At 42.7% G+C, this 19,864-nt stretch overlaps 1 protein-coding gene across 1 annotated transcript in view; it reads left to right on the top strand.

Moving 5' to 3' along the window:
* MAN2B2 (mannosidase alpha class 2B member 2) overlaps window positions 1–19,864 on the top strand; it is an 87,073-nt gene that overhangs the window by 53,802 nt on the left and 13,407 nt on the right. Inside the window, 6 exon segments of the mRNA XM_040335403.1 lie at window positions 287–478; window positions 2,944–3,196; window positions 5,897–6,007; window positions 6,115–6,307; window positions 10,627–10,758; window positions 15,588–15,700. Of these exon segments, the coding sequence (XP_040191337.1) occupies window positions 287–478; window positions 2,944–3,196; window positions 5,897–6,007; window positions 6,115–6,307; window positions 10,627–10,758; window positions 15,588–15,700 (994 nt within the window).

The raw sequence follows: 19,864 nt of genomic DNA, 5'->3' as shown, positions 1-19,864 counted from the left end.
TGGGAGAAGCTAACATTGTACAGGTACGTTGTTTCGCGCAGCCGGGGCCGCCGTGCCGCAGTATATGTGCGGTGGACCGTCCGGAAGCCGTTAATGGTTCTCTTGCTTTCCCTTGGTAGTGTTATAACCTATTGATTGAGGTTTGATGAGGGTATCTTCAGGTCTTAGTGTGTATAATATGTTGTGAGTGAAAGCCTACCAATGTGTTTACAAAAAAGCAATGAGTATGTTGAATATAATCCCCCCCAAAAAATAAAGTTTTAAAATATCTGTGTTACATTTGCAGAGAGAGGAATTACACAATGCAAATGACCCAAGAGTTTCTCGAGTACCATCCCAATGGAGACAGTGGTGCCGGGCCTATATCTGACAACTACATGTTCACTCCAAATGGATCAGCCCTTCCAGTGTCAAAATCGGTAGGACTGGAAATTATCACAGGCAAACTGGTGACTGAAATCAGACAGGTTTTTTACAGGTATGTAAAATTATATATACAATTCTGTTTCAATAGCTAGAAGAGTTTGATTGTTTTATGATATATAAAATATGAAACCAGTGTAATATACTACACTTTACAAAGTATACAGTGGGGAATATAGATATTTGATCTCCTGCAGATTTTGTAAGTTTGCCCACTTACACAGAAATTACGTTTTTTTTTGTTTTTATTTTTAAATGATAGAGACATAATATTAACCAAAAATCCAGGAAAAACACATGTTATAAGTTGAGTTGCAGTTCAGTCAGTATAATAAGTATTTGTCATGTACAAATACAGGGGCAGATCCTCAAAGAAATTACGCCGGCGTATCTGTTGATACGCCGCGTAATTTCAAATTTTGCACGTCGTATCTTTGTTTTGGTATCCACCAAACAAGATACGACGGCATCTGTGTTTAGATCCGACAGGCGTACGCCTTAGTACGCCGTCGGATCTAAGATGCAATTTTCCGGCGGCCGCTGGGTGGCGTTCACGTCGTAATCCGTGTTGAGTATGCAAATTAGCTTTTTCCGATGATCCACGAACGTACGAGTGGCCGTCGCATTCTTTTACGTCGTTTTCGTTTAGCTTTTTCCGGCGTATAGTTAAAGCTGCTATCTGGTGGCGTACTCAATGTTAAGTATGGCCGTCGTTCCCGCGTATAATTTTGAAAATTTTACGTCGTTTGCGTAAGTCGTCCGTGAATGGGGCTGGACGCCATTTACGTTCACGACGAAAACAATGACGTCCTTGCGACGTCATTTGGAGCAATGCAGCCTGGGAGTTTTGACGGATGGGGCATGCGCAGTTCGTTCGGCGTGGGGACGCGCTTCATTTAAATGAAACACGCCCCCTACTCGCCGCATTTGAATTCCGCGCCCTTACGCCGCGAGAGATACACTACGCCGCCGTAACTTACGGCGCAAATTCTTTCAGGATTCAAAGATTTGCGAAGTAAGTTACAGCGGCGTAGCGTATCATACATCTGCGCCGGACGCAGCGTAGGTATGTGGATCTGCCCCACAATCTTCAGAAAATACATCTTCTATGTCTCCTCCTTGAAATGAAAAGAATTTGACTAGTTGCCATTTACAACCCATACATTTCAATGTGTTGGTTCTCGATCTGTAGGGCAGATATTCACAAATATCAGTTGTCCTGCTGCCGATCTGCTATATCTGTGTCGTCCTTTTTTTTATAAATTTAAAAAAAATCAGAGCAGTTGATACAACTAGTCTACCTAAAAGTCAAATACATTTTTCTTATTTTTATTATGGAATGTATTGTGACAGACAACTATTGACTATCTATAACTGCTTTGTGAGTTTAAAATAAAGAATTTACAAAAAAAGAAAAAAGTGGGGGCCTTTCCACTTCACTTATACCAGCATGGCCTACTGGAGGCTCCTGCAGTACTAGTGCTACTAGAAAGTTGTTTTGAGGTGTCCTTTTGGTAGTCTGATTTCAACAAATACTGTATTTATTGGCGCCTGTGCGTGTTATACGCCGATAAATACGGTAATTACATTTAAAAAATATTTTGTTCAACATTTGATGAAAATATTTTTTTTCTAGACACAATCTTAATACATTTTATAGTAATTTATTGTATTTTGAAAAAGTGGGATTCCAGGGAGTATTCTGCACTGTCATTTTAAAGAATCCGATTTGGTTACTTGGACAGCATCTCTTTTTTGTTCCTATTGTTCTCCCTCCTATGGCCTATTTTGAAGGGGTTGTAAAGGTAAAAAAAAAAATTCCCTAAATAGCTTCCTTTACCTTAGTGCAGTCCTCCTTCACTTACCTCATCCTTCCATTTTGCCTTTAAATGTCCTTATTTCTTCTGAGAAATCTTCACTTCCTGTTCTTCTGTCTGTAACTCCACACAGTAATGCAAGGCTTTCGCCCTGGTGTGGAGAAAGCCTCTTGAGGGGGGAGGGGGCGAGCAGGAGTGTCAGGACACCCACTAACACACAGCTCCTTTCTCTATCTGCAAAGTAGAGAGTGTCCTGACACTCCTGCTCGCCCCCTCAAGAGGCTTTCTCCACACCAGGGAGAAAGCCTTGCATTACTGTGTGGAGTTACAGACCGAAAAACAGGAAGTGAAGATTTCTCAGAAGAAATAAGGACATTTAAAAGCAAAATTGAAGGATGAGGTAAGTGAAGGAGGACTGCACTAAGGTAAAGGAAGGTATTTAGGATTTTTTTTTTTTTTTACCTTTACAATCCCTTTAATAAACAGACTTTAGGAGTTGTTTGTGTGGTTTCTTTTTTTTATCTTCTTTTTATATTCATAAGTCAAAATAAGGAGACGCTTGAACATCGGTGCCCTTTTGTGGAGATGGAGTAAGATATTATGCTACACCTGTAATCATATCATTGCAGCAATGTGCCACGTACAGCACAGGTTTCCCTCTATACAGTCCCTTGACGGGTGTTCTGTTTTTTTCCCCTTTCAGTGATGCACGTGCAGAAAGCTACAGCTATAGAATCATCTCCAGACTCTACAACACCCCTGATGGTTATGATAAGTCTCTGCTGTGCCGGACTATTGAACAGCAGTACAGAGTTGGGCCTTTGGAAATTAACCGGGAAGCAGTAATCAGAACACGAACCAATCTGCGGACCAACAAGAGGATCTTTACTGATAACAACGCATACCAAATGCAAATAAGGGATTTCAAAACCTACGACAACAACACAGTGGCCAGGGTATGCAGATAAGAAAAGCGTATAGTTTGTCAGCCTTGTTTACTATAATTATGATTGCATGCCTATCGGAGAAGAGTACAAAACCTTGGAATTCCGGGGCCATTTTATTACTTTACAAGATATCTATGTGCAGGATCTCAGATGCTGAAAAAATGTGTGTCTTTCACTGTAATTATCAACGCCTGTAAAAATCACCTATTCCTAAGAGATATTGAGACCCCAACACACAAACTAACCCTACCCATAACCTTAGCAATTACGGGATAACCATCACCAATATATTGCATTCGATAACTGTATGCAGATAATACATATAATAGTATCAAAGTTATCAGTATTGGAATTTCTTTTTTATTTTGCATACCTTCATTTATAGTTTTCACCTTGTGCTTTCGAGCAGAGAAATGACAGCTACAGGGGTTGAAACAGACCATAATACTTCCAGTGGTGCTTTAACCTCCCTGGCGGTATGATTCTTTCTGAAAAAACATGCTGAAAGCGGTACCATTATTTGCAAGGAAATTTGGCGTTTTATACTGTAGGCCTGTAATTTTTAGGAATAACTCACTTAAATCTGACCAAACAAGAATCTAATAGGCATCCCGGGTATGACATTTTTTTAAAAACAAAATTTTAAATTATAATATAATAAATAATTATAAATAATTATAGCAAGTAATAATATAATTAAAATAAAAATTATTCAATAATGTAATCAACTCAAAATCACTGAAATTTGCTCAGTTGCAGAATTGTCGCCGTCATTATTTTTTTTTTTTTATGACGAATTTCCCCGCAAATCGCTATCGCACAATTCTGCAAGTGATTATAATTTATTATCGCTGTTTTCTAGCTGATCTAAAACCATTTTTGACATAAAAAGACACTTTTGGTTGCTATGGACAATCTACCGTTTACAGGGAGAAAGAAAGGTTTTTATTATATAAAATGACATGTAGGGCACTGGGCAGACCACTAGGGACAAGGGGGGGTGTGTTTTTTTGACATACAGTACTGTAATCTCTAAGATTACAGTATACTGTATGTATAGTGTTTGTTTACTTTTTTGAATTTGGCGCCGATCTCCGCTCCCGTGCGTCGCAACGTCGCAGGGAACGGAGATCGGCGGCACAGGAGGACGCTGTGTGAATCGAGCGAGGTCCCGCTCGCTCACACAGCGCGGTGACATCGCTGGATCCAGGAGAAGGTAAGCCAGCGCGCGCTGCAGGCTCTGCATATCTACCCCGAGCGTGACTCGGGGTTACCGATTTTGGTAGAAAAAAATCAACCCCGAGTCACGCTCGGGGATACCGCCAGGAGGGTTAAGCTAAGCCTAAAGCCTCATACACACGATACGATTGTTGGCAGGGGATTGTCTGTTGACAGACTGTTGTCCAAAAATCTGATCGTTAGTACGCTCCTTTTGATAATTGTTGTCCAACTTTCAGCCAACAAATGTTGGATGACAGGCTAGTAAATTTTCGTCAGACAACGGTTTGACATCTGATTTTCGTATGGTCAGTACACAAGTCCGTCGAAAGTACAAACACGCATTCTCGGAATCAATGCTCAATAAACACGAAATTAGCAGAAGGGACCCTATAGGTGGCGCTCAAGAGCTGAAATTCCTTGTTGTACATCTCTACATTTTTATTTGTGGCACGACAATTATGTAACGTTGGTATGCAAGACAAAATCCTGGCACACGCCCGTTTGACAAAAATCAGACGCTCGGTTTGCCAACAATTGTATCATGTGCGAGGATTAAAGCGGAGTTCCTCCCAAAAGTAGAACTTCCGCTCATCGGATTACTCCCGTCCTCCGGTGCCGCAATTGGCATCTTTCGGGGGGAGCGGGGACAGGATACCTGGCCGCGGCCTGTTACGTCGTGCAGGACTCCCTCCTCCTCCCCCTGCCGCCGGGCCAGTAGGACAAAGGAGCGGGCCTTGCGCATGCGCAGTACGGTTCCCAGCGTGAAGCCGAAAGGCTACACTGCCAGACACCCTTACCCGCAATGGCGGCGGCAGCACCCACCAGCTGATGGAATCATCAGCTGCAGGTGCCGACATTGCTGGACTCTAGGACATGTAAGTGTCCATTTACTAAAAGCTGGCAGCTGCAGTATGTGTAGCTGCTGGTTTTACTTTTTTTTTTTTTGGGCGGAACACCGCTTTAAGTCTGAATTCCAGGTATGGATTTTATTACATAATTACACTGGTCAAGGTTAGACCACTGCAAGTTTCAACATTTTATACCTGTGGGATCACTGTGGAAGATGGTACTACAGTGACCACTGCTGTCATCTTCGTCCCATGCCAAGATGCTACCCTTATGCAGAGGTCCAAAAGTTGTTAGCGGTGCCTTTTAACAGTGAGCTGTTGTGGATTGATATTCCAAAGGTACCCGCGTAATTCTAGCACCAATGCCACTCGGCAAGCTAGTGATATTGGACTAATGCAGCCTTTCCTCTCTTTTCTCAGATTAGTAACCACTTCTGGTTTTAATCATATTAAAGGTCTGTGGTGTCTTTCCACTGACCACCAGTGTAAGGAGTCCTCTTACTGACCATCAACTTGGTTTGGCTTATGTAACGAGCTATAATGATTTTAGCAGAAGTTCCCTGAGATCTGAACATCATTTCAAGAGTCCCCCAAAGTTTAAGAAAAACTGCTTTGGACTAACAAATCTTCTCTCTCATAGAATTATTACCCCATGGTTCGTACAGCTTATATAGAAGATGAGAACACACGACTAGTCATTATGGCTGAGCGGTCACATGGAGCCTCCAGTCTGGACAATGGCCAAGTGGAGGTATCATTACCTTTTAAAAAATATGTGGAATAAGTCCAAATTCAGAGATCTACTATGTGCTGAAAACTGAGCCGATTTATTTGTTGGACATTTACTTCCTTCTCTAGATAATGCTGCATAGAAGACTATGGAATAACTTGGAGTGGGATTTGAATTACAATCTGACTTTAAATGACACTTCTGTAGTTAGACCAACTCTCTGGCTTATGATGGGATCCAAGACCGTAACCAGTTCTTTGTACCAGAGAATGGGGCTGTCTCTAGAACATAGGCCACTGGTCATGTTTATTCCATTTAAAGGTAAATTCTTACTATTATACCAATATTGGTAATGTGATCATTTCAGTGTATCGGCCAAAAAAAGGAAGAGCCATAATCCTCCCACACTGAGAGAGAGGAACTGTAAAGTACAGTCACTGTAACGTACTAATGAGCAAATATGATTTTTACCATGTGTCACAGTGGGCTTTATTTACTAAAGCTGGAGAGTGCAAAACCATTCTCGCTTCCTGCAGAGCAATTTATAAGCTTATAAATTTAGCTTGTTCTATGAAGCTTTGGCAATAAAACCTGGAAGCTGATTGGTTTCTATGCAGAAGTGAGACTGATTTTGCACTCTCTGGCTTTAGTAAATAAACCCTGGTGTGCTTAAATCGGTGGTTCACCCTATTTTACATCTTTGTCTTAATGGAACAACCCGCACACTGCATTATTTTTATTTTTTTTGACGTTTCCTTACCTTTGTTACTGAGCGTTGAGTACCTTGTCAATCAATCTCTCCCCGCGGGGAATGGGCGGTGTATATCATTTTCCCTGAGAGAGCGCGCGTTGTCTCCTGCGAGTGGCGATTAGAGGAACCAGCTCGTTAGTGGAACCAAAACGACAAGTCACCGGCCGCCGTTGTGATTGTAACTGTGCAGTGTTGGCGGCGCGGCTCGCCGTCAACACTGCGCAGGCGCGGGATAGAGCGGTGAATGCTGGGACATCGGCATTCACCGCATCCCGGAAGATTCTCCTGGTGGGCTTCACAGTGCCCAAAAACAAGATGGAAACGTCCATCTAGGATTTTTATAAAAAATTTTTTTAGGGGAAATGACAATGCTGGCGGCTGAAAAAATAGAACTGGTGAGTACACTGTTTGCTAATGTAACAGCGGGAGAATAACAGATAAAAAAAAAACACGTATTCCCGCGGAACCCCCGCTTTAAATATTGATGCCAGCCATGCAAGAATAATTCCCTTTAGGTTCTTGCCAAAACAAGAGTTCAGGGTAAATCTTCCAGTTGAGACGCTTGTTCCTGTGACAGACACTCTCTAGAGTGGATTTACAATAATGCAGGGATATACAATTTAGTGGACCTCCAGCTATTGCAGAACTACAAGTCCCATGAGGCATAGCAAGACTCTGACAGCCACACCCAGAGGCAGAGGCATGATGGGACTAGTTTTGCAACAGCTGGAGGTCCACTAATTGCATATCCCTGCTCTAGAGAGCTTTTTGCAATTCTTGTGTTTTAAGACCAGGAAAAAAAGGAAATTCCCCCACAATGGAACACATATGGCAAAAAATGGCAGGTCATTACCTGTTTTATCCAAAATGAAAAAAATTCATCTTGACTTCTAGAGCAAAATTCATGAAAATCTGTGGATGGGAAGGGTGTATCACTGGTCTGATTTGTGTGTAAATTTCAGCTTGAGCTATTAAGTCCCGTGAACATCAGTCTTTTTAGAACAAAGGAGCAAACAAGGCAGTGCTAAATGTGAAAATAAGCTTCCAATTCTATAAAAATGCAGCATTTATTTTAGCGCCATGGCCAACAAGCTTCAATGGCCAAGCATCTTTTTGACATGAGTTGAAAACACTTCTGAAATCATTTTAGCTTTTTTTTATATGTGCATCTCACCTGCTTTAAGCCGTTTTGCATTCCCTTATGTCCCGTACACACGATCGAATTTTCCGTCGGGAAAACCTTGGATGGTTTTTCAGACGGAATTCCACTCAAGCTTGGCTTGCACACACACGGTCACACAAAAGTTCTCTGAACTTTCGACCGTCAAGAACACGGTGACGTACAACACTACGACGAGCCGTGAAAATTAAGTTTGATGCTTCCGAGCATATGTCGAATTGTTTCCGAGCATGCGTCAGAATTTTGCGCTTCGGAATTGCTACAGACTATTGGAATTTCCGATCGGAATTCTTTCCTGTCGGAAAAATTGAGAACCTACTCTCAACATTTTACTGGCGGAAATTCCGCTAGCAAAAGTCCGATGGAGCATACACACGGTCGGAATTTCCGACGAAAAGCTCACATTGGACTTTTGCTGGCGGAAAATCCGATCGTGTGTACGGGGCATTAGACTTATATAAAGAGATAAGTTCTGAAGCAAACAAAAGCACTGATCCATATAATATTTGCCTGACCTGCCTTCCATGCCTTGAGCTTCACTTTTTTCTAGGACTACTGTTGCCAGCGCAATCTTCAACATTTTACACTTCTGGATCTTTTGGATGCTTGCGTCCCATTCTGCAAACAATTTTTTCACCCTACAGCTATAACAGCATACTGCATCCCAGTGGAGAGAACAACTAGAGGGCAGTAGATCCATTTATGCAATACTAGGGGGTCAAAGGGACACAGTAGGTGAAGTACAAGATGGCTGGTAGAACCACAGTGAACAGCGAGGTGCCCAGACATCCAACAGACCTAGAAGTGTCAGATTTATGAAGATTCTGCTTTAGCTCTGCAGAATAGAAAACATTGGAGGCATTGTTATCTGAACAGGTGGTGCTACTTTTCTTTTCTCAGAGTCTTTTTCTTATTTTTAAATCAGTAACGGGGTCAGTTAAAAAAAAAAAAAAAAAAAAGCACTTCATCTTAACCACAAAAATTGTACAGAACCATTACACATTTCCTTTTAATAAATTATTTTAACAGATGAGTTAAGGAGAGGATAGGTGTGATTAATCAATTGATTATTAATGCCAAAGATAAAAGAGAAGAGGAATGGCTAGGCCCCTCCCCTTCATGGCATTGTCAAAAGGGGGCGGAGCATGGGTAACCTTAAAATGATGCCCCCCCCCCCCTGAAAATAGTTCTGTGGACGCCCATGCCTGTGCAGTGTGGTATAAGGAATTTTTATTTTTTTGGGTTTGAAGTGTAGCAGAGTTCGAGTCTTCAAAGCTTATTTACTGTTGTTCGATGGGAGCTTTTGTGAAGGCACCATTGGACATTTGCTGTCGAAATTTCCGACAACAAAAATTTGAAAGCTGGTTCTCAAATTTTCTGACAACAAAATCCGTTCCCGTAAATTCTGATTATGTGTGCACAATTCCGCCGCACAAAATTCCATGCATGCTCTGGATCAAGTACGAGAAGGATGCGCTAGTTCTGGTAAAACTAGCGTTCGTAATGGAGATAGCACATTCGTCATGCTGTAATGGACTGAAAAGCACGAGGCTGAAAAGCACGAATCGTCTCTCACCAAACTTCTACTAACATGAGTGGTATTGAACTTCCCTTTAATAGTGCCGTTGTACGTTTTGTACGTGACCGTGTTCTTGGTGATCGGAATTTCCGACAACATTTCTGCGACCGTGTGTCTGCAAGACAAGTTTGAGCCAACATTCTGTAAAAAAATCCATGGTTTTGTTGTCGGAATTTCCGATCGTCTGTACGTGGCATTACAGTGATGCTGGCCTGTAGTAAACTTATAGGGTCAGATTCACGTAGAATCGCGGCGGCGTAACGTATCCTAGATATGTTACACCGCCGCAATTTTTCATCGCAAGTGCCTGATTCACCAAGCACTTGCGATGAAAACTAAGCCGGCGGCCTCCGGCCTACTGCGCATGCTCCGTTTCTTAACTCCCGCCGTGACGTCATTTCTTTGAACTGCGACGCGCGTAGCGTACTTCCGTATTCCCGGACGGCTTACGCAAACGACGTTAAATTTTGAATTTCGACACGGGAACGACGGCCATACTTTAGACAGCAATACGCTTGCTGACTAAAGTTAGGGCACCAAAAAAAACAACTAACTTTGCGACGGGAAACTAGACTAGCGGCGACGTAGCAAACGCAAAAATCTGTCGTCGATCCGCCGTAACTCCTCATTTGCATACCCAACGCTGGTTTACGACGCAAACTCCCCCCAGCGGCGGCTGCGGAACTGCATCCTAAGATCCGACAGTGTAAAACAATTACACCTGTCGGATCTTAGGGATATCTATGTGTAACTGATTCTATGAATCAGTCACATAGATAGAAACGGAGATACGACGGCGTATCAGGAGAAACGCCTGCGTATCTCATTTGTGAATCTGGCCCATAGTGTATAGGGAATGCACTCCAGAGAAGAAAACAAGGGAATTGAGCTGCCAGCAGAACCCTGGCTGTCGTGGTAGGCCAAAGGTAGAGATGATATCCCCAAGGATTTAATCCTGCTCTACTCCAGCCAAAAACACAAAAATATTTGTTTAACTCTGTTAGCACATATCCTTACATTCTACTAATTTAAATTTTGTTGGAGTCCCACCAATATAGAGAATCATTTTTAGTAATACAGTGGTATGTTAATTGCATATTTTTTTTCTAATATTCATTATTGTCATTCAGGAACATCAGCAACTGAAAAAACGCCATCCGTCCCCATTGTATTACCACCCAACATTCACCTTCAGATCCTTAGTGTTCCTGGCTGGAGTTATTCTTCAAACCACACAGAGCATATACACAACCTCTACAAAGGTATGTCTTCTACACACTGAAAGTGATCGCCTGCATGATAAACACTGTAGTGACCGTTGTCTTTTCAGGAAGCAAATGTTTAACACAGACCAGTATTCATGAGTGCACAACCTGCCATATTATTGGGAACAGAGAGGAATTGTGTGTCTCATTAATTAGTTCTTCCTCATTGTTTTTATTGTGGGGTATTGGATGGTATGCAGGTATCGCAGGGTGTTTAAAACAACATCAAAGAAAACAATTTAAAATTAATCGGAGTGGCGATCTCATTATTCTAGTACCCTGCAAACATTTCCTGGGACTCTATGAAATACCATTGTTGCCAGAAAGCTGCCTCCAAACTGGTCAGCTTAGATGCTGCTATAGAAGAGGTAGCATATACTGTCTGTTGGCTCTCCACTTCAGAAAAGCCGCTTTGGCCCCTGTCTGGGATAGTCCTCACTTTTATATGGAAACTCAAATACCTATGGTTGTGGTCTAAGCACTGGACACCGCCAGCCCTCTGACAAATAAGAGTCCCATTGTACAGGAGCATGACTGGTGGCAAGGGCTTGAAACCCAAATCAAGATGTCTCTGATGCAGCACTGAAGTGGCTTTCCTGGAATAGGGTGGTAATAGCAGACAGCCTGTGCACATGGGTGTCCGCAGGTAGGGGCAAAGGGGGGCAAGCGCTCCCCCCCCTGGAATCGGGGATCAGTAAGCTGTCCACCATAGGCGTGCGCATGGGTTGTTCCCAGGCACGCACACCCTAATTACTCGAGCGCAGCACGCAGAGTGTCAGCGGGTGCCGGGTGCTGGAACGTTCTCCATGTACCAGCATCCGGCACAGGAAAGAAGACATACCGTAGTATAGGTATTTTCCCCCCCGGCTTCCGGGTAGTGAATCCCGTGGGAGTGGGCGTTCCTATTCAGAGACTAAGTGATTGACGTATGACAAAAGCTTCCCTCCGGCGCATAATGCGCGTCGCCATTTTCCGAAAATAACTATACTACGGTATGTAAACCGAAAAAAAAACAGCATACTGTTCATGTCGGCAGTATGCTGGATTGAATGGTATATACTTGTTTTTAGGGTGAACCTCCGCTTTAACAGTCTATGTTCCCACATTGGGTTCAGAATCAACAACCTGTAAATAGTTCTTCCAGACATTCTTGAATATATTATGAATTACAGACCCATGTTAAAACAATCCAACATATGTCCCTTATTTCCTGGCTCAATCGTTGTAAGAGCTTCTGGGTCCCACGGACCTCCTGTTACACCCTCCCCTTCATGACATAGTCAAAAGGGGGCGGAGCATGGGTAACCTTAAAATGATGCCCCCCCCTGAAAATAGTTCTGTGGACACCCATGCCTGTGCAGTTTGGTATGGTCCTAGTGTGGCACTTTTAGTTTCAGATGGAGTAGAGGACAGGTTTATCAAAAAGGACAACTACACGTTGGCTTTATAAATCAATATTGTACCTGGCCTAGTACGCTCAACAATATAATGCTATGTCTTTTTGTACCATTCTCTAAGGATTTTCTCATGGTCTTGCCTTACATAATCTTAAATGCTAAAATCAATTGTGGCTGAAATTGTCGCTGCATATATCAATCGATTACTGATCATCTAGGCTTCATTGGTGACAGAGTAAACAGGAAGTACTATCCTATAAACAGGAAGTACTGTCCTATGCTCTAAAAATCCCAGCATTTAGCCCACTTGCTTACTTGGGCCTACTTATACCCCACTCCTAGCCCAAGCCATTTTCCCAGCCTTTAGCACTCTCACGCTTTGAATGACAATTGCGTGGTCATGCTACCACTGTACCCATATGAAATTTTTCACAACAACTAGAGCTTTGTTTTGGGTATGTGATCACCACTGGTTTTTTTTTTTTTTGCCAAACAAACAAAAAAAAGACAGAAAAATAAGTAAAAATAAAAAAAACGTTTTTATATTTTATTATAACATTTTGCAAACAGTTAATTTTCCTCTTTCACTGATGTGCACTGATGAGGTGGCACTGGTGGGCAGTGATTAGGAGGAGGCACTGATGGACACTATTTGTGGGGTAACCGATGGGCACTGTTAGGGCGGCACTTATGGTCACTGGTAGGCGGTACTGGTGGAGACTGATGGGCACTGATATGTGGCACATTTTGGCGCTAAGGGGACCCATGTCCCTCTAACAAAAGCCACAGCTTATTTTTCCTTCAACAAAGGGGGAAAAAAACGATAACCGGCATCTGTCTATTTCCGTGATCAGCTGTCTTTGGCTGACAGCTGATCACGTAGTAAAGGGCCTACTTTGATTGTTCCTTTACCCAATCTATGATCAGCCGAGTCTCACGGACTTGATGATCATAGAGCGCGCCGCCTGGGAAACGCAAAAATGGGAGGACGTCTGTGGATGCCCTCCCGGCAATTTAGCCTTGCGCTGTAGCTGTCTTTTGGCTATAGCATGGGCGGCAAGTGGTTAAAGTATAACTAAAGGCAAAACTTGTTCTTTAGACCCCTTTCACACTGGGTCGCTTTGCAGGCGCTATAACGCTAAAAATAGCGCCTGCAAACCAACCTGAAACAGCCGCTGCTGTCTCTCCAGTGTGCAAGCCCTGAAGGCCACCATTGGGGAGATTCACCTTGTCTATTTGTCCTGTTTACAATTAGCATTAAAAAGTGAAAATAAAAATAAAATCCACAATTTTGGGTTGTCCCCAGAAAAGCAAGGGGGAAATCTTCTTTTGGGGACACTAGTTTTGGTGGCCTGAGGGTCCCCAAGAGATTCCCTTAATTTGCAGGGATTTCTTCACACGTCTTGGCAATGGGACAGGAATTTATGGTAAATCTATGCAATGGGGCACAGATGGCAAAAAATTAACCAATAGGGAGTTTTAACCCTCCCTTACTCTATCTAAAATAAAAAAAGTATATTTTGCATACACTTCTATTTTAACTGTTGAAACTCGCTTCTCATTTTTATTGCAGCCTTTGTGTATGTTTGGAAGATTGCTGTCTTTCACTTGGTATTCACGTGATTTGGGGTATAAGAAGTGAAAGTAAATATCTCCAATGGAAAGACTGCAACAAAAAAACACCTTCTTTTAGCAGAGGGGGTAATGGTTAGTCCTAAAATCAGTTTTTTTTGCTGCCACTGTCTCTATTGGGGAGATGTTCCCTTTCTCTGTGGTCACCAGGACACAGTAGAAGGTTTTGGCACCCAGAGGGGACATATTGACAGCGCCGTTTTTTTTGGTAAGGAGCATTTCTACGTGGTTGCAGAGGCATTATGGGTGGATTTTATTGGGGATAGGTATATATGTATGTTTTTTATAGTACTAAATGGTCTTTTTGATAGGACATGACTGATGGCAGTATTTGCTGTATGGTTTTGGTTGTTGTTGATATATAGCAAATTTATTTAATATATTCTGTATAGTAACTGTCCGTAGCAGTCCATTAACAGTACAGTGGAACCTGGGATTGCAAGTAAAGCGGTTAACTAGCATTTCGCAATACGAGCACTGTATTTATAAAAATTGTAACTCGGTTTGCGAGTGTTGTCACGCAAAACGAGCATGATTCAGGCCAAAGTGGTGTGCAGTACCGCATTTGGCCTGAGGTGGGGGGCGCCGGAGCCGAGAAGAGCCGAACGTCGCTGATCGGAAATGCACGGAAAGGCCCGAGGACAGCACAGCTGACCTCTGCAAATCTCAGAAACAAAGGGCCAAATCCTCAAAAGGGATACGCAGGCGGAACTGCTGTTCAGCCTGCGTATCCCTGTGCCTATCTTTGGAACTGATCCTCAGAAGCAGTTTTCCAAAGATAGGCAGAAGATCTGACATCTGTAAGACACTTACACTGTCAGACCTTAGGATGCAGTATTGCATCCGCCGCTTGGGGCATTTCTCATTGAAATGCCGCTTTGTGTATGCAAATGAGGACTTACGGAGATCCACAAAGCTTTTCAGCTTTGTGTTTTCTGCGTAAGTTTACGTTTGCATACGTAAAATTAGTTCTGCTTTTACAAAGTGTAAACTAGTAACACCTTGTAAAAACAGATCTTTTTTTCGATCGCCGCGTTTTTTTTTAAATGTTGAATTTTTTTTCCCGGCGCGTAACTTTTTTTTTACCCGACGCAACTTTATTGTCCCGTCGCAATCCACAAAGCCCGACGTAACGTAATTTCGCGCGCTGCCCGTCGGGAAAATGATGTCACGAGCATGCGCAGTACGGCCGGCGCGGGAGCGCGCCTCATTTAAATTGTCATCGCCCCCTGCAGAAAGGATCGCCTTGCGCCGAGACATTTAAGTTACACGGCCTGAAATTTCTAGGTAAGTGCTTTGTGGATCGGGCACTTAGGTAGAAATTTTAAGTCAGTGTAACTTAAATGGGAAAAGATAAGTTAGGCAGGATTTTTGAGGATTTGGCCCATAGTCTTTCCGAGGTCAGCCGAGGTGTCCTCAGGCCTTTTTGGCCGTTTCGAGGCTCTCTTGCGCCCCCCCTGCCTCTGGCCACTTGCAGTATTGCATGCCATTGAAGTCAATGTGGAACAAATTATTTTCTTTCCGTTGACTTCAATGGGGAAACTCGCTTTGATATGCGAGTACTTTGGATTACGAGCATTCTCCTGGAACGGATTATGCTCGTAATCGGAGGTTCCACTGTAGTTGCTTTTGGATTTTGATTACCAAGAAAGCAAGTGGAAAAAAAAAAATCTCCCTAATGACGTACAGACAAGAAAAACTAACACTTCTATCTTTTTGACCCTCTTTGTTCTTAAATAAAATAAGAATAAAAATGGAGTACCGATTTCTCACTCCGTTTTCTTTGAATACTTGCAGGTAATGGACAGAAAACTGCTGCAGATTTTCATCGAGTACTTATCAGGATCCAGCACCTCTATGAGGCTGATGAAGACCCAGTTCTCTCCAAACCAGCTAGTGTTAACCTCAAGGTGGGTTCCACTTCCTCATCACTGCAGGCTGTATGTATCCTGTGGCTTCCGAACAGAAGTCTTTAACCCGAGACGCAATAGATTCTATATGTATGAGTGCTGAATGTACTCTATTTATGAGGAATGTGTAAGATATTTAGATGAATTTGGAGCTTTTCCCCATATGTGTCCTTTCACGTGTTATGGATATGCTAGTTTCAGGGCAGTGCATATTGAAGCAAGGAGGTCAGTATTGTCCGCTCATATATTTCCTGACGGGTTCTGTTTTACAGGAAGTGGTCACTAAGTATAGAAGTTCCCCTAGATAAAGTAACTTGTCTTTATCTGGTTTGACAATGTTTCATTGCTGTGCAGATTTTTTTTCTGCCTACAGCTATGATAATAAAAATAATAATAAGTTATTATTAGATAAATAATTATCTAGAATAGAGCAATCTCTGGTCACACCCGGTGGTTTCCATTGCTGATTATCGAACAATTGTAGAATTAATTTAACCACTTGACACCCGCCGTCAAATGACGGCGGGCGGAATGCTCTATTGTTCTGACAGGACGTCATATGACGTCCTGTCATTTAAAGCCTCTAGGGCGCGTGCGCACCCGTCGCGTCCCTGGGAACACAGTGCGCGTGCCCGGCAGCTGCGATGGCCGCCGGGCACCCGCGATTAGCCAGTAACTGAGCAGGGACGTGGAGCTCTGTGTCTAAACATAGAGCTCCACGTCCTGTCAGGAGAGAGGAGACCGATCTGTGTCTCTTGTACATAGGGACAAAGATCGGTCACCTCCCCAGTCACCCCCCTTCCCCCACAGTTAGAACACACCAGGATACACATTTAACCCCTTCCCCGCCCCCCCTAGTGGTTAACCCCTTCCCTGCCAGTCACATTTATACAGTAATCAATACATATTTATAGCACTGTTCACTGTATAAATGTGAATGGTCCCAAAAATGTGTCAAAAGTGTTCGATGTGGTCCGCTATAATGTCGCAGTCCCGAAAAAAAAACGCAGATCGCCGCCATTCCTAGTAAAAAAAATAAATCATTATGTCCCTATTTTGTAGGCAATATAACTTTTTGCGCAAAACCAGGTTATTGACGATTTTTTTTTTTTTTTTTTTACCAAAAATATGTACAATAATACGTATCGGCCTAAACTAAAAAATAATATATATTTTGTTTAAAAAAATGGGATATTTATTACAGCAAAAAGTAAAAAATATTGTGTGTTTTTTTCAAAATTGACGCTCTTTTTTTGTTTATAGCCCAAAAAATAAAAACCGCACAGGCGATTAAATACCACCAAAAGAAAGCTCTATTTGTGGGGGGGAAAAAAGGACGTCAATTTTGTTTGGGAGCCACGTCGCACGACCGCGCAATTGTCAGTTAAAGCGACGCAGTGCCGGAAGCTAAAATCTCGTCTGGGCAGGAAGGGGGATGTGATGTGCACAGTAGCAAGTGGTTAAAGGATTAGTTCACCTTTACTTGCTCTTTCAGCAAACCTCTCTATAGTTGCAGTGTCCTCAATACATTAACATGCTGTGCTTGGAAATAAATTCTTACTTTTTCAGATGCTCATATATAATTGTCCTGCAGATGGCAGAATATACCCAGCTCCAGAAATTCATAAACAATCACTCGGCTTTGTTCTCTACCCAGGTATGGGCAGTCCACTCATTTTTGCAGTTCAGCTTTCTGCATGAGTGAAAGAGAGCAGCTTGCACATGCATGGGTAGGGAACAAACCAAAGTGCTCATTTGTGAGTGGCCGGGGCCACGCATCCAAAAGTCTGTACGTCCTGCTATGCAGATGATGAAAGGGGAGAGCAATGGAATAAGTAGCATGAAAAGTAAGCATTCTTTCACAAAAAAGAGAACTGGATATTTATTTATTTATTTATTTGAGGACACTGTAATGCATAGGGAAGTTTTGGGGAAAAGTAAGTACAGTAAAGGTGCACTAACTCTCCAAACTTTCTAAACAAAGCCCAGTTTACAGTTTTTCAGACTTTGGGGTGCAGACTGTAGCCAGTGGGAGTAGAAAATGCCTCAGCATCAGTGGGAGTAAACAATGCTTCAAGCTGGCGGTCATTGAGAGTAAAAAAATATATATATAGATATATAAACACCTGTGCTCAAGTAGAAGTAGTGTCCCATCATTATTAGTGGGAGGAATAATGCCTCATTGTTGGTGCCAGTGGAATAATAGTGCCTCAAGACTGATGTCAGTTGGGAGAAATCGTGCCCTATTGCGGTGTCAGTAGAAGAGACAGAGCGCCATTATTGGTGTCGGTGGGAGGAATAGAGCCCTATTGTTTGTGCCAGTGGAAGGAATTCTGCCCAACTGTTGGTGTTGTTGAGAGGAATAGTGTCCCATCATTGGTGTCAATGGGAAGACGTATGCCCCATTGCCGATCATCTGTATCCAGGGCCAATCACTCGCATGTGATCACTGCCTGAGCTTGCGAGTGGCCACGATTAGCTGCAGGAGTTGGCAGCCTCCCATTGCTTCTAATGGGGCTGCCTCCTACAGCAAATAACAGGAACCCTTACTGGAGTTCTCGCATCTAATTGGAGTGCAGAGCCATTTACAGCTTTTTTTTTGTCCATTTAAAAAAAAAAGACATCACATGGGTATCCCTTGCAGGCGTTTTTCAGCATTTCTCTGCCACACACTCCTTATTCATTAGACTCCTGGCTTACACTTGCAGCACACTTCAGCCCCTTTGTCTGTATCCTCCAGGCCAGCCTTTTTCAACTAGGGTGCCTTGGCAGAATGCCTAAAAATTGCCCAAAAATTGTATACAAGTCAGCGAGTGGATCAAACCTTTGTTTTTAGTTACACTTATGCCACTTACACACGATCCGAAATTCGGACAACTAATGTTCGATGTGAGCATTTTGTCAGAAATTTCCGACCGTGTGTATGTTCCATCGGACAATTGCTTCTCGGAATTTCCGACAACAAAAATTTGAGAGCTGGTTCTCAAATTTTCCAACAACAAAAGTTCTTGTCGGAAATTACAATTGTTTGCATGCAATTCCGACGCACAAAAAGCCAATCAAGCAGAACGTACGTGTTCTATATCACTGCGTTCTTGGCGTTCGGAAATTTCAGACAACATATGTGTGACGGTGTGTATGCAACACAACTTTGAGCCAACATTCCATCAAAAAAAGAAAATCCACGGTTTTGTTGTCGGAATCTCCGATCATGTGTACAGTATTAGTCACAGGTGTTCATTGTGCACCATTACAACATTCTAGCTGCAGGCGTCCCAACAACTAATGATGTCGATGGTTGATAAGAAGGATGTCTGCACGTCATCCTTGTTTACCCCTCCCATTCCCCCTCTTTCAGCACTGGGGTCACATTAGCAGAATGAGAGAGAAAAACGAGGAAGAAGAGAAACATTAGAATACAAGCCAGTACCAGTGCGAAAAAATGTGTTTGCTTTCAAGGAATAAATTGCCTCTAATGTTGGGTGTCCTATGTATATGGATGTTTCTGTGTTATGCAACACTATTGGTTTAGTTTTTCTACATTTTAGAATGAGGTGCCTTGAGATTGTGCAGGATTTTAAAGGGTGCCTTGACTAAAAAAAAGGTTGATAAACACTGCTCCAGACAGTCATCTCACGCAAGCTAGGTGCATACACCTAGCTATCTCCTAGGTGGAGCTATCCTGACTTCTGGGCTCCTATGTCTGTCAGGGTGGGGCCCTGTACCACGGTCATCTATGTCTGTCAGGGTGGGGTGCTGTACCACGGTCATCTCTCTAATAAAAGCCTTGCACACACCTGCATAATCAGAGTTCACATAGGATTGGAGACTTCATCCCTTCAAAGCCTCTGGAGTCCAGGTCCCAAATTGGGTTTTATCAATCACTGAGAAAACTGGAACCCTCTGTGCAAAACAAGAACCCTGGGTGACACAAAACCCTTTTCACGCTGTGCCAGGGCGCAGCCCTGTCACAGTGTGTATTTGTTTACATATTTTCTTTTTTTCATTGTTTCTTTTTACTTTAAATAGTTTTATGTTATTTCATTGCTTATGTATCTATGTAAGCATGTAGTCTTCATTTTTAGGAACTGCTGCCACTTTCATGTGATCTGTCAGTTGCTGCTTTCATGTGATCTGTCAGTTGCTGCTTTCATGTGATCTGTC

The sequence above is a fragment of the Rana temporaria genome, chromosome 1 (assembly GCF_905171775.1).
Source record: "Rana temporaria chromosome 1, aRanTem1.1, whole genome shotgun sequence".
In the NCBI taxonomy this organism is placed as follows: domain Eukaryota; kingdom Metazoa; phylum Chordata; class Amphibia; order Anura; family Ranidae; genus Rana; species Rana temporaria.
The sequence above is the reverse complement of the archived record's forward strand: the minus strand, read 5'-3'. Positions and strand labels throughout refer to the sequence as shown.